This window comes from Narcine bancroftii, chromosome 6, assembly GCF_036971445.1.
Source record: "Narcine bancroftii isolate sNarBan1 chromosome 6, sNarBan1.hap1, whole genome shotgun sequence".
In the NCBI taxonomy this organism is placed as follows: Eukaryota; Metazoa; Chordata; class Chondrichthyes; order Torpediniformes; family Narcinidae; genus Narcine; species Narcine bancroftii.
The window spans coordinates 16,830,716-16,856,930 of NC_091474.1; the positions used below are offsets into that span (position 1 = coordinate 16,830,716).

At 38.9% G+C, this 26,215-nt stretch overlaps 1 protein-coding gene across 1 annotated transcript; it reads left to right on the forward strand.

Moving 5' to 3' along the window:
- The first annotated feature begins 1,686 nt into the window (after nt 1-1,686).
- On the forward strand, nt 1,687-22,887 carry gata5 (GATA binding protein 5). Its single transcript, XM_069888162.1, has 7 exons — nt 1,687-1,954; nt 2,835-3,568; nt 8,219-8,385; nt 9,370-9,495; nt 15,279-15,366; nt 18,815-18,939; nt 21,112-22,887. The coding sequence occupies exons 2-7, from the start codon at nt 3,040-3,042 to the stop codon at nt 21,274-21,276; spliced, it is 1,200 nt and encodes a 399-aa protein (XP_069744263.1). The 5' UTR covers nt 1,687-1,954; nt 2,835-3,039; the 3' UTR covers nt 21,277-22,887.
- Nucleotides 22,888-26,215: the final 3,328 nt, after the last annotated feature.

A 26,215-nucleotide genomic window follows, 5' to 3' on the forward strand; every position in this document is an offset into this window, starting at 1 on the left:
CGAAGGCCCTTTTAGATGGTTAGGATATTTGTAAAATAATGTACAGATTATTCTACTGATCCTCAATAACCTGCTAATACTGCAGTAGTTTATAAATGATTATCAACAACATGCAAGCGACTTGATGCGGGCTGTTTTCCGAATTGGGGCTGATGAAGGAAGCACCAGGTCAACCTGACCGAAGATATCTTAACGGCTGTTTCTCTCCTTTAAAATGGGTCTCTTCAAGAATGTTGTAAATCCACCCTGATCTCATTCGAAATCCTTTTTTTTAAAAAAAGGATTTTGAAATCTGCCATGCCTACGGGACAGAATGACCGAAAAGTTCTATTCAAAGAGAGGAATGAACGACTGCAAACGAAACATTTGCCTGTGGCTCTCTTTCTACAAACCATGATCCCATACCAGGCGTCTAGAAGTAATATCTGCAGGATGTAATGCATGGTCTCGACCATTTCTTTCCCTACCACAGATGCTACTCGATCCGCTGAGTTCCTCCTACAGTTTGCTGGATTTTTATTTTGTTTCCATATTCCAGCATCTGGTCTCTTGATCCCATCTAAAATAACCTTTTCAACTGCGCTTTAGAAATGCCAGATTGAGAGTGGCGCGGACGTTCTTTCCTGGGATATTAGAACGATAAACTACATTTATTGATACATTTCCTCGCTTTTTAAAAAAAAATCAGAGAAATGAAACAATCTATGAACTTTAAAAAAAACACCGATATAGATGGATATCATCCCAGGTTCATAAGCAGGCGAGCAACACCTTTAAAAACCTGTGAACGAAAGTAACGACTTGCATTTATATAGCGCCTTTACAACGTCCAAAACGGTTTACTACCTAAGTAAATATGGGTGTATGCGAACGGTTTGCACAATGAAGCCACCTCGAGGGTTAAGCGGTCGTGCATTTAAATAAACTGCTTCCACTTTGCGAAGTTAATGGCCATGTGTTGAAACGACGGGAAACAAACTCCCGCTATGCCTGAACGAACAGTTTGTACCAGAAGGGACGGACTGGAGATTTTAGACGAGCTCCACGGACTGTTCCCGCGGCAATCCTGTTCAGGGGTGGGGGTTGCTGAACGGGTTTCTGCTAAATGCACATTCGCAGTTTGCATTCAAATCTGCAGATAAATTGTGGGGTTTGAAAACTTAATGCGATGAATTGGAAACGCATGGCGAGGCTGAAGATGAATTCTCCACTCTCATGTTTTCATCCAGTGATCTTCCTGACAACATTTATTAGTCGGGAAATGCCTATCGATATAGGGTCGTCAAAGCCAAGCCCTATAAGAAATCGGAATGCTTTACACGATCGTTGACTTTATAAAAGTTCTAAGTTGCCCTGTCTGGGTTTCACTTCGGTCCTATTAGGACAGGTCATTGTATGCAACCAGTAGGGGTATCGGAAGCATTATTGAACCACGAAGACAGTAGAATTTCAGGAATACCGCGTTTCATTTGAGCAGATCATTTTGTTTCATTCTCCAAAACCGGAGAAGGATATAAAGCAATGCAATAGTGAGAAAGGGAATCGGTGGAACCTGCTTTCACGTTATTAGCGCTCTTTAAGTTGGAACATGACGCTCCACGAATGGGCTCCCTGTCTCTTTAAGAATACAGTGTCCTGCTATGTAAATACAGTGGAGGAGGGCGTGCGTCACGTGATTCCCGGGGCTACAATTAGCTCAGTGAATTGGCACAGTTGGAGCGGAGAAAAACACAGGCAGCTTTCTGAGACAAGTCACCAATCAAGATAGGAGACAGGTCAGTCGGTATCAGAAGCACCTTGAGCAACAGTTCCTTCGCTGCGCACGTCCCACTGACAAATTACAATCGTCGCCCTGCAATCTTGGATACTGGTGCACAAGCAAAAGTGGGGACAATAAGAGTTCTTCTCGGATATTTTGTTTTCTCCAGCGTCTCTGGCCGCTCTGGATTCGGTCGTAAGTATATTGCTAAAAGTAATCCCCCACAGTCAATGAATCTGCCGGGTGGAGACTTTTCTCTCTCTCTCCCTCCTCGCCCTTATCTGTCAAGTTTCCTTATCGCATAGATAGAGGATGCCGTGTAAAACCTTAACTAAAATGCTATTACTTTGGAGCAGCTCAGTTATCGTTTTTTTGTGTGTGTGTGTGATTTGTGTGGTCAGAGATAATAACGACTTTAACCCCAAGGTGGAAAGTTTTATAGGGCGCCTTCGGATAAAGGGTCAGGCATTCTATAAACGCTCACGACTCCCCGAGAAATATATTTAAAATTTCTGCCACAGCCGCGGAAACTTTAAAATTCGATTAATAAACACACGCAAGTGCCTTGCCAAGTGCTATTGTGAAGTTGCAAATCTTATTCAACCGGATCTGTTTTAGCCAGAACAGGTCCTGAAATATCGTCTTAAATCAAATAATAATCACATGGAATCAGTCGTAAAACACAAAAGTCTTCAGGCACCGTGACTGAAGTTTAAAAAAAATAACCCCACAATGCTGGAGAAACTCAGCTGGTCGAGCAGTGTACTTTATAGAGCCAAGTTAAAGATACATAACGTTTCAGGCTTGAGCCCTTCATCAAGGTATGGAATCACAGTTTAGAAAGAACCTTTGCTGCATTCTTCAACCCCGGAAGTCTATTTTAAATCAACATCTAAGCTGGTATATTTAGAACAAAACATTATTTTAAATAGAACTTGCTCAGAGGTCGTGGGCTTCAAGTTAAGGGGAAATTGTCACTTAGAAAGGGTATTTGGGGATCGTGTCAAGCTGAGCACTGGACGAGAAGAGTTTGTACCATGAGTCGTTTATAATTGTGATCCATTATTTGTTTCAGGTGAATTTCTTGCTGAGAGATCAGAGCGTGAACATTGAAAGTTTCCCGTGGTCGTCTTCGTTTTGAGGGACCCCCCCCCCCCTTTATTTACACAATTAGCAATGAACTGATTTCAAAGTGAAGGCAATTTGAGTGCATTCAGAGTTCAACCATCTCAGTGCACATTCGTTTTCGTGACGCATCAAGGCCTCGGGTCGGATAGAAAATGTACCAAAGTTTGGCGCTAGCTGCAAACCATGGACAACCGACCTACACCCACGAGGCTTCCGGCAATTTTATGCATTCTTCTGCCGGCTCGCCCGTGTACGTGCCGACCACTCGCGTCCCCTCCATGTTACCCAACCTACCCTACCTCCAGAACTGCGATTCAGCTCACCAGAGTCATCACCTGAGCAATCACACGGGCTGGCCGCAATCAGTCACCGAAAACTCTGGATTCAACGCCAGTAGCCCGCATCCTTCGACCACCTTCTCCTATTCTCACAGCCCCCCCATGAGCCACGGCGCAGGGAGGGATGCGGCATACACCAACCCTTTACTCATCAGCACCGGCGGCAGGGAGCAGTACGGGAATGCCCTGGTCAGATCAGTGAATGGAACCTATTCCAGTCCATATCCTACCTACGTCGGGCCGGAGGTGACTTCGGCTTGGCCACCTGGACCGTTCGAGAGCTCGATGATTCACAGCCTTCAGGCAAGACAAGTCTCCATGTCTGGCAGGAGATCCAGTCTGGGTAAGTCACTGACATTCATTGCAAAAAAAAAAATTGGGAGAGGGCAGAACAACCGCTCGAGTCCAAATAAATATTTCGTACCATTTAAGACTTGATTTCGAGTATTCGATTGGCGGCGTCTTTGAACAAATACTGGTGCAAATTCTGTAACTGCGGCAAAGTTGGAACAAACTACGATCCGACGAACCACAGGAGACTTTATAACCCACAACATTACCCCCCCCCCCCAATAATATTCAATTTGGGGAATGATATTAATCTTCTTTCAATAACAGCGGGTCCTTCCCCGAATAACAATTAACAACTTCATTTCCCGATGTCAACTGTTACCTACCTGACATTTTCTTCGCGTGTAATGTGGATTGGCGTTTCAGGCCAGGGCTATGATAAACATGAGGGCCGGAGTACTCGCCGTGACCTCGGGGCAACTGTGTACCTAATAGCTTGAAATTACAGTCAGTGTTTGATTGATCACACTCTTCGACTGTCATTTTTTTAAAAAAATGGTCCACCCTTTCACCCGTTTTGGGTAGACTGTAGTTCCAAGTCTTGTGATGCCGACTAGCAATTGTTCCCACACCCTATTTATTCATCGCAAACTATAACACACTGACATCTCGGGCTATTCCCAATTTCACATGAACAACTTGGGCTAGTTTGAATAATCAAACTATTTTTTAAAAAAATCCATCGTTAATTTTCAGTAATATTTTTTCAATTGTAAATGTGCCAACACTCTAATGTGTTCATGTGCGTTGGCACATTTACAATTGAAAAGATATTACTGAAAATTAACGATGGATTTAAAAAAAAATAGTTTGATTATTCGCAGTGGAAATTATAATTGTAGAGAGGCGTTCGACAAATTCTGTTGAATTAAGTTCTGGACAAACCATGCAAATTAAGTCACCGCTTGGACATCCATCCAGGTGTTAAATTCGCTCACTGGGAAGCTAAGTTTTGCAACAAAACATTTATTTTTCACCAGATGGGATTCTCTCAATCCCATTGTAAAAACGTTAAATTCTCCTGTACATTGAGCCAACACTTTCTGCATATCTTATTTTAATATACATGAAGTGTGTCATTCAAACAATTCATTTTCAAATTATTATTTTTATCTGTTTGACTGGTCTTTCCAGTCATTTCTGCGACCCCTACGATTAAGGCAAAAGAGAGAGGCCCAATTCAGTTTTGCCGCAGGTAGTTTGAAGCCACCAAAGTCATTGATTCTCGATACTTCGAACTTTCGGCAAAACGAACGAATCGAGATATTGCATCAAAAGCAACGTGACACGAGTCAACGACCAGTAAAAACACAACGCTGGAGAAACTCCGCAGGTCGAGCAGTGCAGCCAAGATAAAGATACATAACTAACGTTTCGGGCTTCATCAAGATATTCGTGTTTTACTTGTGACAAGACCAGTGTTGGTTTTAAAAATGTAGCCTATCTTTAAAAAGAAAACGGCCCATTTCATTTACATTTAATTCTGGGCGCTGCATATCTAAATAAATACGTGGTGGTCATTGATATTAATAGCACACATTGCAATGATCTTTCTTTTTTGGAAAAGAATAAACGTTCGAAACTAAACTCGGATGTTATGGCCACGTTAAACATCATAATACTTAATTTCATTCGGCGTCTGGAAATCTAGTTTGAAAAAAAATGAAGCTAAGAAGTAATAAAAATACCGAGAACTAGTTTAGTTTGATTGGTTACACCGAAGTGTGTTTATCTCTGCAAATATTCAGTCTGGCAAATGCAAGGCAGTAATTTATGTCATTGCCCGAAAACATTAAACAATGTGGATCGGCTGAATCTGGACTCGACAATACCCTTCTGAGACATTTTCTAACACTAACTGTTTTGAAGATGTTTAAAGTAACATTGAAAATTTATGACTTGTAAGCCTATTAAGCACTTTACTGAATCACATTAGCTCAGCGCATACTCTTTAAAAAAAGTCTATAAGCCCTTTGACTCAGTCTCCAAAACAATCTACAAATACACCCGTTATTTACCATAGATGAAGATAGAAAGAGACAGTGAAACTTGATCGACCATCACTTCTTTACCTGTTAATACTCCACGTCCACTTTTAGTTTGAAATTAACAGAGGGGACAGTTTCAATATTTTAACAGCCCATTGATACATTTAGTATCTTTGTATCGTTCGATATGAAATTAATTAAGTGATAAATGGACACATTGATAAGATTTATCAGAGGAATTTAAATTAAGTTCGGCTCTACCCGTCCAGTAGTCAAAGAGACGTCCCAACACCTAACAATTTCACGAGTACTCTAAAATATTAATGTGAATATAAAAAGCGACCGATCAAAACATACGTGTCTCTATAAATTATCACGCTTATTCCTATATCGTCCCAGACTTGAAAAAGATGCTTCTCTTAACAGTCTTCTGTCTACCAACAAACGCTAGGATCTTCAACACGCACCCAGCACCGAGATTTAAATCCAATTTTTAAAAAATTGCTAAATCCCTTTTCCAATCGAGCTCACAATTACTGATACAAACATCATGTAATGCAGAACTGGACTAGAGGAAGAAGGGAAGAGTGTTGGATCGACTTCGTTTGAGGAAGCAGCTTGAATTTAAAGATTTTAAAAAGTACATTTTGACCCCTTTATATAAGGAAGGGGTTTGTTTACAGCACGTTTTGACATCTGCAGGAATAAATCCAGAATGTTGACCTGTTTTCCGTCCACAAGCTGTCATTTGTCAGCCGAGTGCAATAGGTGTGATTGATAAATCGGGTAGTGGATCACAGAGCGTTCTGTAACACAAATGAGCATTCCATCCGCCTTCGGAGCCAGTCTCCTTGTCGCCACTAGTCAACATCCAAAAACACTTTGATGAAAAACGGGAAAGTTTGGCAAGGCATTATGATTTCTATCACCAACCCTCTTCAAAAAAAAAGTCCTGCAGTTTAATCTCTTTTTCATCTTCCTTGGGAATGATTTGTGCCTTCCATTAAAGGCACTTTACGGTGCACAAGTAACAATGCAGTCGCAGGCACGTTTGGATGCCACTTTTTTGATCACAGTAAAATTTATTGTTTCCAGAATTGTCCCTATGTCAGAGAGAAACCACGAACATGGATTGTCAGACACATTCCAACTACAAAACATCCACTATATTTATTGCATTTAAATCTGATAGATCCATCTTGCTTACAATAAAACCGTGAAGTATTGTCCTCCACTGACATTTTTGGAAATCTTTTACTGGCTATTCAACATTTATTTGACTCCCGATTAATTGGTGCTAGTATTTGGAAGAGAAAATTAATTGTCTGTGGTGAATGTTAGGCCCTTGAACATTCAAGCACTAGAACAAAATACTTATTCCTTCGTGCTACGTGCAAGCTTCCTAATATTTAGAATTCCTCTTGCATAATTTTAAGCTGGAAATATCCAACTTGCATCCATTTTAAAATTTATACGATGCTAGAAAAACTGATATTTTAAATTAATATACAAGTTTGAAGTCGCAACGTTTACCCAAGAACACTATCAATCAATTGTAAGCCTTTTTTTAAAAAAAAAATCAATTGAGATGTTAAAACAAAACTAATATAGATTTAACACCTCTTCTGTACAATGGGAGAGAATGATTCTTTATCTCCGGTTTAGAATCGCGCTATTTCTCTTGCCTCTCTTTTGACGAGGCGAGCGATTTTACTGAAATGGAAGGATGCTGCCCCACCTACTCATGATCAGTAGTTGTGTGACATCAATTCATTACTCAATTAATAATTCTGATATAAGATTCCAGAAGTTCTGGTGGTCTTTTATGACTCACTATCTTACTTTATCATTTTACTTCAATGTAATTAAATTGTTTGACTTGTATCTTTTCCAAGTTCTTTATATATTTTTTCTACCTTCGTTTTTCTTTTAATACTGAGCTTACGTAGCATCTGGATGGTTTAGGTAAGGGATTTGAGTTTTTCTCCTTTACATTTTTAATGCATTATTAGAGTTTTTTTTCTTTAAAAATGTATATATTATTTAGAATGTGAATTATAGATATAATTTACAATTTATGTATATTAGTGTTATATAGAATGTCTTATTTAGTTAGTGTAACTGTCCATATTATCTATTGAATTGTACCCTTTTTTGCTTTTATAAGTTCTTCATTAAAATCAATAAAAAATGTTTAAAAAGAAAAGAGATGTTAAAAACATTTCAAACCTTGACAGATATTTCTACCATTTATCCTTTTTACTGGCATATATAATGGAGATGAAATGTGACCAAAATCAGAATTTAATAATACTTAATATTATTGGAGGAAATATTATGGCTCTCCTTTTGGTGAAAATTCCATAATACCTTAGATTCTAAGTGACCTAAATATTATTTTTCCTTGCTAATAGTGGAGAATTACACCAGTTTAAACTAATATGCTTTTTTTTGTATTGTGAATTAAAGATAACATACTCCAGGACGGAGGAGGGTAATAAATAATATAATTTATTAGCTGTGGAGCCATTTTTTATTTTATTTCTTTAGAACATATTTTTAACAGGATGCACTTTTCTGACAGTCACAAATCTCTGTATTATATAAACCAGATGTCACTGATTTCTTTCTTTTTGCTTTATTTGATTAAATAGAAATGTTGGAAGAGTTCCCCGAGGGTCGGGAGTGTGTGAATTGTGGGTCCATGTCTACTCCACTTTGGAGACGGGATGGGACGGGCCATTATCTCTGCAATGCCTGTGGGTTGTATCACAAGATGAATGGGATGAACCGACCGCTCATTAAACCGCAGAGGAGATTGGTAAGCAGTTTGGTTGATCTTGAATCCTGAGCGAGAAAACATATTCTAAATCAATGCAAAATGTCTTCCACCATCCTCTCAATCTTCTCTTTAAAAAAAAACTCCCGAGTTTCTGAAGTCGAGTAACCCATTAAAGGACACTCTGGAAAATACTAAGCAGTGTCAGTTTTGGTGATTATTTCAACAGATCTTTCTCTCTGTTGAAAATAGTGACTTTTCCCTTCCTTTCCCCATTGAGCTGTATTTACCGGTGGTCCAGACCATAAATCAGAATAGAGAGCAAGGCCTCATTGATTTTGGATGAGAAATCTGAAACAAAATTGATAACTGAAGGTTGGAGGAGGGGAAGGGGGGGTCCACTCAATGTTCCAAAAACCAAACAACCTAAAGCGCTACTTTTCTTGAATTACTTCTTTTTCATTCAATGCAATTTAAGCTCTGATACTTGAAAATATATTTAACTTTCTGTCCTCAAACACCATTCAAGTTGTATAGCCTGCAAAACACACTCATAATTTTTATGTCTTAAATAACAACACTACATCACAATGTTGGGGGTCAACAACTTCCTTGACAAGGTCAGAGTTGTGAAGAGGCATCCTTCAGAGGCCCATTCCCTGTTCTGAATAAACTACTTAGGCCTTGGCGATATAAATTATTTTAGCCTTGTGTCTTTCAATAAGCATGCGAGGAACCTTGGGCCTTTATCTTAGTTTGAAAACAACAAACACAGTTGTGACTAGGCTCGTCTTTATACCACCTATATAAGCTTGTGTAGCTTTTAGGTAGTTGATCCCTTGTTGAAATTGTGTGCACCCGAACAAATTGGGACATTCACAAAACTGAATAAAGGACAACGCATATGAGAAAAATAGAATAACAATCTCTGTACCCAATCAAAAAAAAATGTGTGGCTAAGTTCTGTAGGTCACAGCAACGGGTGTTAATGTTATTTAAAATTCCTCCAAAATTTGTGTTTGACAGTCTTCTTCCAGGCGTGCTGGTTTGTGTTGCACTAACTGCCACACCTCTACCACAACCCTTTGGAGAAGAAACGCTGAAGGAGAACCAGTGTGTAATGCTTGTGGACTCTACATGAAACTTCACGGGGTAAGTTCACTTTTGCAGTTGAATTTAGAACTTAATAGACCTGCAAACTATTTATTTTTTAAATGAATTTTTCATTTACAGAACGGTGGAAGCTAGTGCCAGCCATTTAAAACATGCCGCCTAATTACTCCTAACGTTCCAAAAACCAAACAACCTAAAGCGCTACTTTTCTTGAAGATCAACCCCAGTACATTTTGGAGTGTGGGGGGAAAATGGAGCACAGTGGTGAACATGCAAACTCCTTAAAGATGGCGCCAAATTGGAATGTGGGTAGACAATCGCTGCGCTAACCATAATTTACGCCAGAGTTTGGATTACTTCTGAGTAATCACCGACTCTTTTATTCCCTGTTTGTTTTAAAAAATAGGACCATTTTAAATATTCAGTAGATATGGGAAGTGTCCATCAGACTATTTTCTCTTTCCAGTGCAATTATAGATGAGATAAGTGATTACTGGAGCATAGTCATCAGACAGGACACAACTTAAATTAATAGACTAGCCACTCCCAATGCTCATGTTGAAATGTATTTAAATATTTATCATTCAGATCTGATATTATACGTTAATTCAAGATTGAACACCTGCCTCAGAATCTCATACCTTAATTTATTCATGTGGCAGTTTAATAAATGAACTTTGTTCCTAAAGTTTTTGCTCGCTTCACCCAGCTCTCAGTCACAAAGTTATCTCGAAGTTGTTTGCAAAGCATAAGCAAATCTGCCAGCATTAGAGAACCATTAAGGCTGATATTTACAATCAACAAATGCAAAGCAGATTTCAAACTAACTGCTTATACCCATGTTAAATTTGTGGTAAAACCTATTTATAAATCTACCACATTTATGAAAGATTTTCGTATGCTCACTGTTACTGGTGAAGGTTAATATTTTACAAGGAAGTTTAGATGTAAAATTTAGACATACAGCACAGTAACAAGCCATTTTGTCCCACGAGCCCGTGCTTCCCAATTACACAAAATTGTCCTACAACCCCCCCCCCCCCGTACTTTTCAAACAGTGAGAGGATACCAGAACACCTGGCGAAAACCCTCACAGACATGGGGAGAATGTACCAACTCCTTACAGACAAAGTGGGATTCGAACCCTTGTCCCAATCACTGGTGGTGTAACAGTGTTGTGCTAACAGCTACACTAACCATCCCACCCTAAATGTAGTAAATGTAGTGATGATATTAGGTATAAACATGAGGAAGATTTTACACACTGTTCCACATTCATAAGCTGTGGATCATAATATGGCTACAACAGTTTGGGGCAATATGTGGCTGCAAAATTTAAAAAAAAAAGGGAGCTATGAAGTGGAATCCAGTTGTGAAATCCTAGTGTTAATTATAATTTTCATAAATTGCAGTGCATTACCATTGATTTAGAAGACAGTATTTTAAAGTTACAATTTACAAAAGACAACAAATTGAATGCAATAAGTAATGAAACTTACCAATGTGAGTTAATCCCACGTTAGATAGATCAGTGAAATAACAGGTAGGGATGTTATTCAATATCAACATATTGGTTGGCTAATTGCCTGAGTTTTTAGATGTCTTGGGGCGGTGAGGGTGTTGTTGGGAATAATGCTAGTAGACAGAAAATTGGAATTTCCAGAGCAACTGGAGGGACCATGATCCAGACTCAGTCAACAAAGTATTGGGGTGTCTTGCTTCTAGAATGACCCCCAATTCCACAGCTGGGTCAAGGGATAGATCTCTTTCAAACAATCAGATGACATCACCTTACATCATGTTACTTATGTCAAATATGTTTCCTGTTCAAAATGCCTTGGCTCTTGAAAGGCCAAATAAGGAAAGAAGTTGCAGAAGGTGTGGTTTAGCTGTGGAGACAATGGGCCAGGTGTCTGGTTTATGTCTGTCAGGGTCTCAGCCGTGAATATTTTGGCACAATGAGCTTTGATGCTCTAGAGCTCGAGCATGGGTTTTACTGTTTTTATTTTAGATTGTTCAGGTTGTACAGGTAAGTGACAAAAGAACCAAAGGAGAATCAATGGACATGGGAGGGTGAATCAGTTGCAAGACAATAGGTGAATGGGATTGATGGAATTACAACATAGAAATGTACAACACAGGATAAAAGCACGGGTACATTTCCTCTTATCTTGGGGGAAAAAATTTTTTTTTCTCTGCTGGAGCCAATATGAACCTGAGAAGATGAATGACCTCAATTGGTGCCAAACTCAGGAGATTAAATGGAAGGATGTTAATAATGAATTCATCTGTTTATGCAAAGAGCAACAACAAAATAAAGATTGCCTCTGAGATGTTTAATTTTGACCTTTGTATGGGTTAGCACAATGTCTTTACAGCACCAGTGATCAGGACCAGAGTTCAACTCCCCCACTGTAAGGAGTTGGTATGTTCTCTCCGTGTTTGTGTGGGTTTTCCCCAGGAGCTTTGATTTCCTCCCACCATTTGAAAAATACCAGGAGTGAAAGTTATTGGGTGTTAATTGGGCAGCACAGACTCAGACTGAAATGGCCTGTGATTGTGCTGTATGTCCAAATAAAATTTTAAAATTTAAAGAATATTTTTGAAAATGGCAGTCAGAAGGAGGACAAGTGGATCCTTGAACTCAAACTGGAAATGACGTAGAGTGTTGCCTGTTGAATCTTTGGGGAGGAGTATGAAGAGGGGATTATGTAGGCAAGGGCTTTAAGATTTTAACAACTCGTGAACATTTGGACCTGAGGGAACTACTTTTGTCAAGGACAGGATTTAAAGATTATGCAATAGAATTGTAAGTTAGTGCCACAGAAAATGGGAAAGTTAGGCAGACTTTGAGATGTGTTCAAACACATTCAGTGACAGTAGTGGAGAAGCATCTGTGGGAGATTTTAAAAAGTTTAAATTATCATATATACTCGGGTAATTGTCGATACTGTGTAATAGTCAACCCCTATGTTTTTGGCTTTGACCACATGACATTCGGAGCTCCTCATGTCCTGACAATGGACCCTCGCCTTAGCGGCCCACCCATCTAAACTCCCGGCTGTCCGCCCATCCAAATTCCCGTCATTCTGGATGCCTGCCCATTTGAGCTCCTGACTACTGTTCCTCCCCCTGGACAGCAGCCCATCTGAACTATCGATGCCCCAACCGCGGACTTACCCACCCGGCTCCGGCCATCTGAGCTCCCTGCTTTGAATGATGCAAGTACTTCACGATGTCAAAAGTTTAACCCATGGAAAAGTTGACCCACCCTGTTTTTTTGACCCATAAAAGTGGTCCAAAAAATTTGACGATTACATGAGTGTATATGGTCATTTTAAATAGGAAAAAAAAATCTGTTCTTCAGATTCATTGGAAAGAAACAGATGTGTGATGGCAAGGGAATTAGTAAGGCCAGTATTTATTTCCCATATGAGAAGGTCTTGTAAGATCCTACCTTGCAATACCTTGTGGTGAAGATTTTCCCACTTTATTCTTTAGAGGGATTTACACTCAAGTGACAATGGAAGAAAATCTTCTGATTAAGGTAGTGCGTGACTTAGGAAAAGGAAGTTGCATTTGCTGATCCCTCCAGCAACTGATGGCGGTGGATTCGGGAGGTACTGATGAAGTAACATTGGCAAATGTTCTTTTTTTGTGGAAGTTGAATACTTGCTACCACAGCATGTCAAAAGTTGAAGGGAGTGAATAGTTTGAGTGGTGAATCAAATGACAATCTAGTGGGCTTATCTGTCCAGTGTACATTGAAGCTCCAATTGCTATCTGCAAATTTATTGGCAGAATTACAGATGGCAATGAGGAAGCCTACAGGAGAGAGATCAATCAGCTAGTTGAGTGGTGTCACCACAAACTTGCATCCTATGTTAGTAAAACCAAGGAGGTGATTGTGGACTTCAGGAAGAAATCAGAACATGAATCAGTCCTCATTGAAGGATCAGCAGTGGAAAGGTCAAGAACTTCAAATTCCTGGGTGCCAACATCTCTGAGAATCTGACCTGGAGCCTCCATGTCAATGCAATCATGAAGAAGGCTTAGCAGTGGCTAAACTTTGTGAAGGGTTTGAAGGATTCGATATGTCATTGAAGACTCTCAAAAACCTTTACAGATGTATTGTCAGATGTATTGGCTGGTTGCATGACTGTCTGGTGTGGAGGTGCCAAGGCTCAGGACAGGAGAAAAATTCCAGAAGGTTGTTAATTTAGCCTGGGATATCATGGGCACCAGTCTTCACTCCATCATGGACATCAACAAGAGGCAGGTCATGGGAAAGCAGCCTTTATGCTCAATGACCTCCCCACCCCCCCCTCCACCACCCAGGTCATGCTCTCTTTACTCTGCCACCGTTGGGGAAAAAAGCACAGGAGCCTGAAGATGAGCACCCAGTGGCACAAGGACAGCTTCTTCCCCTCTGTCGTCAGATTCCTGAATGAATAATGAACCACAGACACTGCCTGACTTGGTCTTTTTCTTCATCTTGCACGGTTTTATTTACTTTGAGATGTGGTTTATAGAAATGTTTGCAGAGTGATGCTGCTGGAACCCACATATTTCGTGACATGTTCACGACAATAAATTCTGATTCTACTTCATGACACTCAACACCTTCAATGTGCATAAGAATTTTGACCTCAGAAAAGTACGCCATTGCTTTTGAAATAAAACTTCTAGAAAAGCTTGGATTAACAATGATTTTAGGTTGACTAAAGATGTAGCCTGGTGTGAATCATTTGATATTTTCATTTAGTTCCTTTAATTATTTAAAAATTCAAGTTTCTCCAGCTTTACCAAAATTTGATGCAATGTATGAAGATATCAAAATAATACAAAAGTTTAGTCATACAAGAAGGTCTAATGCAAGCTTGAAGAGCGTTTCGTCTTCAATGTGAGTTCAGTCAAATTTCAATGTTGAATTCTCTGACTTGAGGTAACTCACTCGTTGTCTTTATCAGGCTGGCAATTTCTGCTTATTGTCCTTTTGGAGCAGTTTTCCTTATTCACTTTGTCTGGTAGGCTGCACATGGCCCATGGCCTCACCAGTTACAACACATTAAACAGACAAAGAAGCTTAATATACTTAGAGCTGTCACCAGTATTCCATTTGAATTCACCCTAAAAACAATACTCCCCTTATTCTTCCCACTCCTCCCCTGCTTTCTCCTATTGAAAACTAATGTGTTTTTCTCTCTTTCCCAGTTCTGATGTACAATCTCAGACTCAACATCCCTTTCCAGAGGAGCTGCCTGACCCAGGGGTGCAGTGCTGCCGGACCTCACTGGAGCGCCACTCCGGCACCTCATGGGGCCACTCCAGGCACCTTATGGGGCAGCTCCGGCCCCTCCTTATCGTTGTTTTTGGTGAGCTCCGGCACCTAAAAAAAATTAGCCCTGACCTGACCTTTTGACTATTTCCAGCATTTTTTAAAATTTTCAGATTTCCAGCCTCTTGTAGTTTATATATATGTGTGTGTGTGTGTGTGTGTGTGTGTGTGTGTGTGTGTGTGTGTGTGTGTGTGTGAGAGAGAGATTAAAGACAGTTTCCATTTACCACTTCTGCATTGAGTTATTTCAAGTCGTCTGCATTGATATTTCTGGTTATACATGTGAAAATCCTAGTTTCTCCAGTGTGTGAAAGAGTAAAGCCCAGGAAGGGAAGTTTTGAATAGGTTCCACTGAGGTTCAAAATATACTACAGCATATTTGGGTTTGATCTTGGTTGAATGTTGTCTCTAGTAGAAAGAAATATGCTGTAATGTACTTGGTAAATGGAATTCGAGTCAGTTGTTCTGTGCTCGTATTTTGCAGGTGCCACGCCCTCTGGCAATGAAAAAGGAAAGTATCCAGACAAGGAAAAGAAAACCTAAGAATGTTAACAAATCCAAAGGTTCCTCAGGTGCATGAGCTTTGTATTATTTTCATCAGCTTGAACCCTTTTCCATTTTCCTCAATAGTCTTTCAAGTTCATTATTGAGTGGACTTGAAGGGCTGCTGAGGCTCATTGCCAAGGTAACGCTTCTGGTCAGAAGAGGAAGCATCCCGGAGAAGAACTTTACATCTGCGTGACACAAAATCTACATTAGCACTGTATGGATATCCTCAACAGAATAGACATCAAATCTCATTTTTCTGTCAAAGTGCACAAGCAAAAGTAATTGTCCTCCATCCCTCTTGCCTTATCAGTCTGCTTTTCCTTGTGTTACATTTCAAACAATTCATGCAGACTGAAGGGGTCTCCTGCATCTGCCCAAATGCTGCTTCTCCCCAGAGCAAGGAAGTAGTCGATCACTTCTCTAAATCCTGGGTCATTCAAATAGAGCATGGAAGTAACATGCAGTCGACCAGAAGGTTAAAGGGAAGGGAATGGGAACTTGTTAAAATTTAGACAACAGGCCCTTCAGGCCCACAAGCCCATGCCACCCAATTACACTCAATTGACCTACCACCACCAGTACATTTTGAAAGGTGGGAAGAAACTGGAGCACCCAAAAGAAGTTCATGCAGACACGGGGAGAAGGTGCAAACACCTTACACTCAGTGCTGGATTTGAATCCCGGTCCCTGGTGCTGTAGCAGGGTTGTGCTAAATGTGATTAAAGAATTAAAAGAGCTTGCATTCATATGACATACATTAATACCTGACCTGCTTTATGATATGCTAAATGCAACAATTATAAAGAAGTCACAATTGGTTGGAAAATTTCCAACCATATCACAGGCTTTCTTAAACACCATTGATTTCAGTTCCTTTGGACCCAGAGACATATCAACCTGCTCTCTGGTGATTGTAATTTTCACTTCACTCTTTCCCCCAATTCAACCTTTAAAGCACATTTACTACAATGTTGCTTGTATCCTCCATAGTAAGACCAATAAAAAAAACCTGAATAAAATATTGACAGAAATTCTTATTTCTGACCTATTATAGTTCTTGCAAGCTTTGTCTTTTTCATTATTAACCTGTAAGTCATTCTTTGATATTTTGCTTCCCCCCTCCCCCCTCCAATCTTATGACCTGCCATCTTTTTATGCAGCATCTTTTTATGTACTTTATCTCAAGTAAAACACCATGATTGAAGAAAAAACACAATACTGTAAAAATTTAACAGGTCAAATAGTGTACTTTATATAACAAAGATGGGGGGTGGGGTGGTCCCACAGGCAAGAGGTAATATGTGGATAAGGGAGGGAAGGCACAACAGCAAACAGGGAGGGGGAAAGCTCTGTAAATGAAGGGAAAGGGGTAGAGTTGGGGTGAGAGCGAGTATTAATATTGTCCTCCGGTTTCTGCAAGCCCACTCCCCATTCTCTCTCACACTCTCTCTCTCTCTCTCTCTCTCTCTCTCTCTCTCTCTCTCTGCTTTCCTCCAGCTCTCCACCTTTTCCCCACCCACACCATTTTGTTCAGGCATCTGTCTACATTTTGCTCATACCTTGTTGAAGGGCTGAAGCCCGAAACTTTGGCTAATATATATTTATCTTTACTATATAAAATATACTGTTTGACCTGCTAAATTTCTCCAGCATTGTGCTTTTACTTAAGTGTTTTATCTACATGTTTAATACTCTTCTCAACTATTTTTAGTTGTCAGGGACAGTGGCCCTGTCCAGGAAATCTTTCTTTCTCATTGAAAACTTAACTTTTCAATGTTTGCACTTTAGCTGACCAATTCCTTAACCCAATTTGCAAGTTCACCTCAGTCAGATCTGCTTTCATGTTCTCCAAGCTTTGGGTTCATTCTTCTCTCCTTCAAACAATATGCAAGGTTACGTTGTGCTATGATCAATGGTACCAAGAAATGTCTTCACCGTGAATGCATTGTTATCCATTATTATTATGGCACCATTCCAGGGTTTGGCTCCAAACTATTCCATAGTTTCAGCTAGCTATTTTTTTTGCAGTCTGTTGGGATTAAAATCCCCCGTGATTATCATCCTACCTTTCTGACAAGCTTTCATTATTTAATCCTTTATTTACTGTTCAGTTACTGTTAGGAATCCTTGAATAGCAATCCCACTTGTGATTTTGTGTCCTAGTTATTTCCCATCACCACTCAAAATGCTTTATGTCCTAATTTCCTGAATTTAGAGCATCCTAGCGTGGCACTTAAACCACCAGTAGTTAAATGATCCACTCCTCCACCTTCTCCTCACTCCAGTCCTTAAACGTCATACACCCCTCAACTTTTCAGTCCTCTGTTACTCTCCAGATCATATTTACTTTAATTTGCACACCATTCTTCTACTTTGTCTCGAGTGCTATATGCATTCAGATACAGAACTTTCATTTTTATTCATATTTATTTGTATCTACTGAATTGTTGTTAGTCTTCCACTCCTGATGCCCTCTTATCACAGACTCTTCATTATTTCCCAAGTTAATAACTTTCTCTTGTCTCTTTGATTCACCAGTCTTCCCAACTTTGATCCATTGCTCCCATTATTTGGCTTAGCCTTTGTCGATTAAAGGGATGGAAAGCCTGGTGTGAAATAGATCACAAAAAGCAGGAATATAGACGTTGAGATAATCGTAACACCAGTGTTAAGATGAGGAATGTGAGACATAAAAGATTAAACCTGAGGATATATTCTAAGTGTAAGAATATTAGGAAGGTGCAAACAAGCCAACAGGGAAGATCCCATGTTAAGTGCTTAGTGGTTTAATTAAATTAAACAATCCTGATCAAATGTTACATTTCCAGCTTGATACTTTCACCAGTAATTTTGCTTCCTGAAACAGAAGTTGGTTGATTGAGGCCAACAATTAATCTCTGCGGAACCTCATTGTAGTGCTGAAGAGACTGCTCTATCATTGGAATTATTCCCCGACATAAGATCAGAAGGTCTGACTCATGGCCAATACAAGATTCCTGCTATAAGCAACATCATTAAAAAAATAATTTATCTGTAAGCTGCTTGTCAGATCTTGCTATATTCAAACTTAATTAGCTTAAAAAGTAATTGGAGGAAAACATTTACACAATCGATAAGGAAATTAGACAAGTAGCAAAACTTCAGGCACATTTGCCTATTTAGTCTATCAGTTTATTTTGTACCATCATGGGATGGCCATTCCAAAGGAGGACATGGTCATAGGTTACTGTATACCCATATATACAGTGTGTTCAAAAAAAAATTTTTTTACAAGATTTAAAAAGTATTCCAAAACAACAAATGCATATGTGTGAGTGTGAGATACATCATGACCTATGACCCACCCAGTCTCCCATAAAGTTGCTGCAGAGGTGCCAATTCTTTCCAAATTAATGAATCAGATATAATAATCAAATGAAATCTCACACTGTTCAGAAACTGAATGAATTAACAAGTTCTGTTCCATTTCAGGCACAACCTCAGGAACTAATTCCCCATCTTCTATATCGAACTCTGAAAATGCATCAACTATCAAAACTGAATCTGATTTGGCCTCATCTCCATATGCTGGGCAAACAGTGGTGACCGTTTCTCAGGTAAAATGATAGGACATGAATCATCCTTTGCTTGCACTAAACACAAAATAACTTGAGCTATTGAGACAAACAGCTGTCACTGTGGTTAAAGACTAGTTAAAATAACATTGGAGATCCATTGATTCTGGAAGGGGAAGGTCCTGCCTCACAAACCTAATTGAGTTTTTCAGAATCAGTATTTATTGTTATGAACGTGTCACAAAATTCACTGTTTTGCGGAAGCATCAACATGCAAATGTTTATATAAACCACCTTACAAAGTAAATTTTTTTAAAGTTTAAGAAAATGTCAAAGCAAGGCAGAACCTGTGGTTCATTGATCATTCAGGAGTCTGATGGCAGAGGAAACAAAGCTGTCCTTGTGCCACTGGGTGCTCATCTTTATCTTGTACCTTTTTCCCCAATGGTAGCAGAGTGAAGAGGGTATGGCCTGGGTGGTGGTGGGGTCCTTGAGGATAGAGGCTGCTTTCTTAAAGGCCTCTTGTAGATGTCCTCTGTAGTAAATAGTGGTGTCCATGATGTCTCAAGCAGAATTAGCAACCCTCTGGAGCTTTTCTTGTCCCAAGCATTGGCACCTCTGTAATAGACACTGATCCAACCAACCAGAATGCTCTCTTTGGTACATTTATAGAATCTTCAGTGACATACCCAATCTTATCAAACTCCTCACAAAGTATAGTGATCCTTCTTCATGATTGCATTGACATGGAAACTCCAGGACAAATCCTCAGAGATGTTGACAGCCAGGAATTTGAAGTTCTTGACCTCTCCACTTCTGAGCCCTTAATGAGGACTGGTTCATGTTCTCCTAAGTTCTTCCTGAAGTTCACAATCATCTCCTTGGTTTTGCTAACATTGAGTGCAAAGTTGTTATTGTGACACCAGTCAACTAACTGGTCTGTCTACCTCCTGTACACTTCCTCATTGCCATTTGTGATTCTTGCGACATATGGAGGTTACAAAATAAATTGAATAAGGTAGGGTGGTAGATGTGTATATGGCTTTTGGTAAGACATTTGACAAAGTCCCCATGAAAAACTTGTTCAGAAAATTCTGAGGCATGGGATACGTGGAACCTTTGCTGTGTGGATTCAGAATTGGCTTGCCTTTAGAAACGAGAGAGTAGTAATGGATGAAAAGTATTCTGCCTGTAGGTCAGTGACTAGTAGAGTTCCGTGGGGATCTGCTCTACGATCCTTTGTCTTTGTGGTTTTTATAAATTACCTAGATGAAGAAGTGGAAGGACGGGTTAGTAAGTTTCCTTATGGTACAAAGGTTGGAGGAGCTGTGGATAGTGTTGAGGGTTACAAAATGATATAGAGAGAATGCAGAATTAGAGAGAAAAGTGATAGATGGAGTTCAATCTGGTTAAGTGTAATGTGTTGGAATTTGGAAGGTCAAACCTGACAGGTGAGTATAGGGTTAATGGACAGATGCTTAAGAGTTTAGAAGAGCAGAGGGATCTTGGGGTCCAAATCCATAATTCTCTCAAGGAAGAGGTTGATAGGATAGTTAAGAAAGCCTATGCAATGCTGGTCTTCAGAAATCAGGGGATTGAGTTTCTCAGAATCGATTGCCTGGACTGGAAAATAAGTCTTATGAGACAAGGGTAGTAGAGCTAGGACTTTTCACTCTGGAGTGAAGAAGGGTGAGAAGTGACTTAATAGATTCTGAGAGGCATAGATAAGGTAGACAGCCAGTGCCTCTTTCCCAGGGGAAAAGTGAATAACAAACACCAGCGGACATCTGTACAAAGTGAAGGGAGAAAGTTTAGGGGAGACATCAGGAGTACATTTTTTTTACACAAGTGACTGGGACATGTTTTTATACACAGGTGCCTGGGATGCGCCTTGCCAGGGGTGGTGGTGGAGGGTGAAATATTGGAGATAATTAGTCAGGTACACGGATGAAAGAAAATTGGAGGGTTACGAGGTAGGAAGGGTTTAGTTTTTTTGTGGTAGGAATATATAGATCGGCACAACATTGAGAGCTGAAGGGCCTGTTCTCTGTTCATGCATGGTATTTAACAATTCTTATCAATACTAAATTTAGTTTATATAGAATAGTAATGTTTATTGTTAAATGGTTAAATTGTGAAATTAAAATACCAGTGTTTTGGAAATTGTTTATCATTAGACAATTTGAATAAGTTTAGTCATTCTTATGTCTTTAGGCTCCACCTACAGCAATGATAAGTCGAGAAGATTTGAATCCTGGTCCTTCGCAGTTGAAATATGTAACCGAAGATTATTCTTATACCTCAAACACTGTGATCCCACAGACTGGAGTTAATGTTCCACTCAGACAAGACTCTTGGTGTGCCTTGGCGTTGGCATAAATTAAAGTTGTTTTTGCAGCTTTTTTGTTTCTGTTATTGAGTGGAAAACCCAAAAATACCCTAAGGAACTGAAAGAAATCACATAAATCCAGGTATTTGAATTGTGTATTTCTAATTGGTGAAATGCTACAAAAACGTACATAGCTGAACATCCCAGCAAACACTTTTATTTCCATATGTGGGTACAAGCCTCACTGGTGAATCAATAAATTCCCAACATCCCTGGCAACAAGCGATCAAGTGAAATGAATGCTGTTCATCTCAAAACTATGAATGAAATCAAAACCATTTTAAAGTGACTTGTAAACTATTTGTGAGTGCAATTAATTTCATTAGATCAGTAATAACAACTGATCCTGTTAGGCTAAATAACTTAATAATTTAAAGGGAAAGCGTGAACAGAAATTATTGTATGTCATGTTGAAATATTGGTTCTTTCAACGAACAGTTATTTCATATTTTCTTTGAATATTTTTAATGTTGTACTAAGGTGCAGTCAGTTCCTTTGTTATCGAACTTTTGAAAAACGTTGCCTTTTTGAAAAAAGGTAAATTAATTAATCTATAATCTATAAATATATATAAACAAAATCAAGGCTTCCAATCTCTACATGGGAATGTTCACAAACTGTCAATGGGAAAGTTGGGACTAAGCAGTGTTTGGCATGTCAAATGTGTTGTAGAAAGGTTATTGAAACAATGCTAATGTTTTGCATATTCAAAAAATACAGAAGCTCTATTAACCTTCGAGACACTGTTGTAAATATAACAACAGAGTTTTCACCAATTGTTGTTCAGGAGCCAAAATGGGAAGCAAATAGGAAACAGATGTTTACTAAGGATTTCTGAACTTGCAAGTTAAACTCTTTCTTGAGGTACAATGGAGAAATCACTCTAAGCAATAAAAACTCTATCAATAAGTACACAAGATACCTCAAAAGAAATTAAGAGCCATTCTCCATTACTAATTATTGTGTATATATGTATGTACAGAATGTGTGTATATACATACACATACATACATACTTTTGATTCTTAGTTCCTATCTAATGGTTTATTCAGAATATTTATTAGTTAAATGAGAATTGTACAAACCAATTATACCATTAAATCAAATGGCAAACATTGCTTTATCAGCTTATGTAACTGGTGCTAATAAACAGAAATCAGATATTGTTCTCCTTTCGATTACTAGAGATGCTGAACTGTAGAAAGAACTGGGTATCAATCCGATTATTAAATTATGGCAAAGCATTGAGTTAAAATAAGTGTTCTCTTAGGTTACAAATGAATAATATGTATTTTAATTATGCAAAATATGGCATCTAATTGCTATATACCATTACAAATTACCAACCATGAGATGAACTGTAACTGCAAAGAATGAGATTAGTTTTAGAAAGTACACTAATGAAGTGATTTGAACATCACATTGTGACTCCTGTATTGATCTTCAATTTACTGACTGTATCACACATTTTTATACATTTATCTTGAGTATTGTGCACATTTCAGAAGTCTAATTAGTTTATGATTGACATGGACAAGAAAATGATTACTTTCAGTACTTTTGCTGTCAAATGTTTCATCCTTGCAAGGTTGACAATAAATACAAATAACTTACTGAACTCTGTCTTGTGTTCCACGTTGAACATTGTGTGACTGGTTTTGGGATCCCTCTAGGCAGGGAATGCATTTTTTACATTTGCCTTCTTTATCCATCACATACTGAGTTTCTTAAAATTAACAGCTAATTTTCTTCACTAAATAGGACATAAATGGTTTTTTAAACAATTTTTTAGACATAAAGACTTTTTCACATGTAGGATCTTCTTCAATCGAGTGATATTGTTGCCTATTTGAAATTTGATTGCAAGAATTGTATCACCTTGTAACAAACTTTTCTCGACCAGTTCCATAATTACAGATTGGTTTGAGTAAATTTTTACTACTTAGCTACTGAGCCAGAATTAATGTTAACAAATCAACTATAAAATTTTATAGACCACAAAACCAAAACTGAGTTCAGTGGGATGGATTACTGGGCTTGTGACATTAACAATGCAATTTGGAGGAGCAATGATTGTATCATTAATTCAAAATGTTCAGAACAATGAACAAAATTTGGCTGCCAGTCAGTCAAATTCACCCACTGTCCATAAATGTTTACACGTCTAAATGTTATAGAGGTGAATACTAAACATTGTTGAATTGAAACCCACATGTTTTTGACAATTTGAAGGAATTTGCTGTGTGCTACCTGCCTGGCATTTCTCCACCCTAATCACGTCCCAATAAAAAGGTGATAGATAAAGGAAAGAACCATCTACCAGGCTCGTCACAAATGCCAGAAATGAATCAATTTCTCACATAGTAAGAATGCCAAGCAAGGCTTATCCAAGATCAAAGTAACTGGAGCCAAAAAACTGTAGGTTATTGAAACCCAAAACAAAACGGAATCACTGAATGCACTCAACACCACAAAGAGCATCTGTGGGGAGAGAAACAGTCAATGTTTGTCAAGGGCATTAACTCAATTTCTTTTACCACAGATGCTGCCTGCCCCTTTAAATTTTCCCAAAGTTGCCTTTGCTGCTCCATCAAAGTAGTATAATATTTTAAAAATTAGACATTCAGCACATTTTGGACCACGGGCCTGTGCTATTCACACACAATTAACTTACATTTTGGAACATTTTGAATGGTGGGAGGAAACTGGAGCCCCCAGAGGAAATCCAGGCAGACTTAGGGAAAATGTACAACCTCCTTACATGCAGCGTGGGATTTGAACCCTGGTCCCAATCGCTGGTGCTTTTCAAAGTAGTTGAAATTTTGAAGACTCCATTTTGCAGTTTTCTCAAATTATCCAAACATCTGGCTCCACCTAAGAGTTACATGTATAAGAGATTTCACTAATCCATGTTACACTTTATTAATTGGACTGAGCTACCATGATGCAGAGAATCAAATGAATCTGATTGAAAAGATAATGAAGCCATGTAAGATACAGCTCGTCATTCTCGCTCATGGCAGGACTTGCAGCATTTTGAAAAGCTCCCACAGAGCAACCTCAAATAATTTTTAAATGGATATATCTATTATTCAGCAAACCTAACCTTCACACTAATATAGTGAAATGCCAAAAAAAATGACTATCAGAATAATGATAATGTCATCAACTGAAGCCATTTGCTCTTGTCTCCACAGGCAGTGCCTGAGTATTTACAGCAATTTCTATTTTACATTTCCAGCATCTTCCTTGCAGTTTTCTTTGTAGTCTTAGCTTCCTTAAATTTATTTTGCTTATCAGAAAATTGAAATATATGTTACTAGGTTTCATTCCATGTCTCTTGGCATGATCACCTGGCTTGTGCTTCCAAAACTCTTGTGGACTAAACTCACATTCGTTAATTGCCAAATTATTGGAGTCCTTCTGGTTTTAAACCATTGTGCACCAACGATTCAACAAGTGTATCCTTGGTGTTTGGTGCTCTCTCTTCCATGTTACTCTGGGATGTTATTAACCTTTACGTTTATTTAAAGAGATTGAAATACTCCTTCGAGTCTCCTGGGTGGCACAGTTAGCGTAGCAATCAATGCAATGCTATTAACTGCAGCAGCGAGCCGGGTTAGAATCCAGCGCTGTCCATAAGAAGTTTGCATGTGTTCAGTGCATGGATTTCCTCTGGATGCTCTGGTTTCCTCTAACCCATCAAAAGATACAGGGCCTGTTACCATGGTTTATGTCTAAATTTAAAATTTATATTTAAAGACATCCCATGTTTATTCTTGAAGCCTCATGATTTACGCAGCTAATTTGATTTTAAGATTGCATTTGACATTTGACGAAAGCACGTTATCAGATAAATCTGACGACCAAAAGATATGCAATAAGAAGCACACCGGTGTATTTTTGTCTGTGGTTACTTTTTTAAAGTTAACATTTATAAAAATCCTGTTGAGACACACCATATTTTGATCTGAAATGCTCCTTGGGGAATTGTTATTTACAAGTGCCAGGAAATTGTCCAATAATAGTGTTTCAGTACAAAAGGGCAATGGTACTGGATTTTCTCAAATAGTTCTTCCTCTTGTCCATGAGTGTTACAAAACCAATAATGAACAAAATGCTTTTTTTGTCCTGGAATAGTGCACTGTGGCAATCTCATGGAGTGTATTTCTCGACTTCTCTAATGTTTGGGAAAATTGATGAGAGAAAATGTTTTGGAGTAGAACACAAGGAAGACCAATTTATTTCATGTTTAGAGCATGGAAAAATTGAACGTTGCAGAGGGAAAGAATTTTTCATTGGAGAAAGCAAAGGCAAACCAGCTTTGGACAAAATATCAAGTGTGCTTGACGGCTTAAAAAAAACCCCTACAGATCAGGTGAACCTGGTGAAATGCAATGTGCAGCAGCTGGTGAACACCTTGAAAAAGACGCGTCTTTCACCTGGTGTGTGCTCAAGCAGAAACTTCCAAAACTCTTGGGCAATTACCTTCAGTGAAATTCTACCACGTAACGTCACTGCCTGAAACAGTTACTGTATGAGCCAGGAAGTCCATTTTACTCATTTTGAAAGGTGATAATGTGTGCCAAATGTGTGCATTTTGCTCCACTTCAGCATAGGTTAGTTTAACAAAAAGGAAGGCTTTAAAGCAGACCTGACCAGTCCCTGAAGCAGAGAAGAATGAAGGGAGATTTGATGGAGGCATACAAACTTATGATGGGAAAAGACAGAGTAAATGCAAGCAGGCTCTCTCCATGGAGGGTAGGTGAGAGAAAAACTAGGGGACATAGGTTAAGGGTGAAAGGTGAAAAGTTGAAGGAATATTAGGGGGAAAATTGTCGAGGACTCTTTTCCCCCCTGGTCCTGTCGGGAAAGAGATACAGGAGTATCAGAGCTAGCACCACCAGGCTGAGCAACAGCTTCTTCCCAT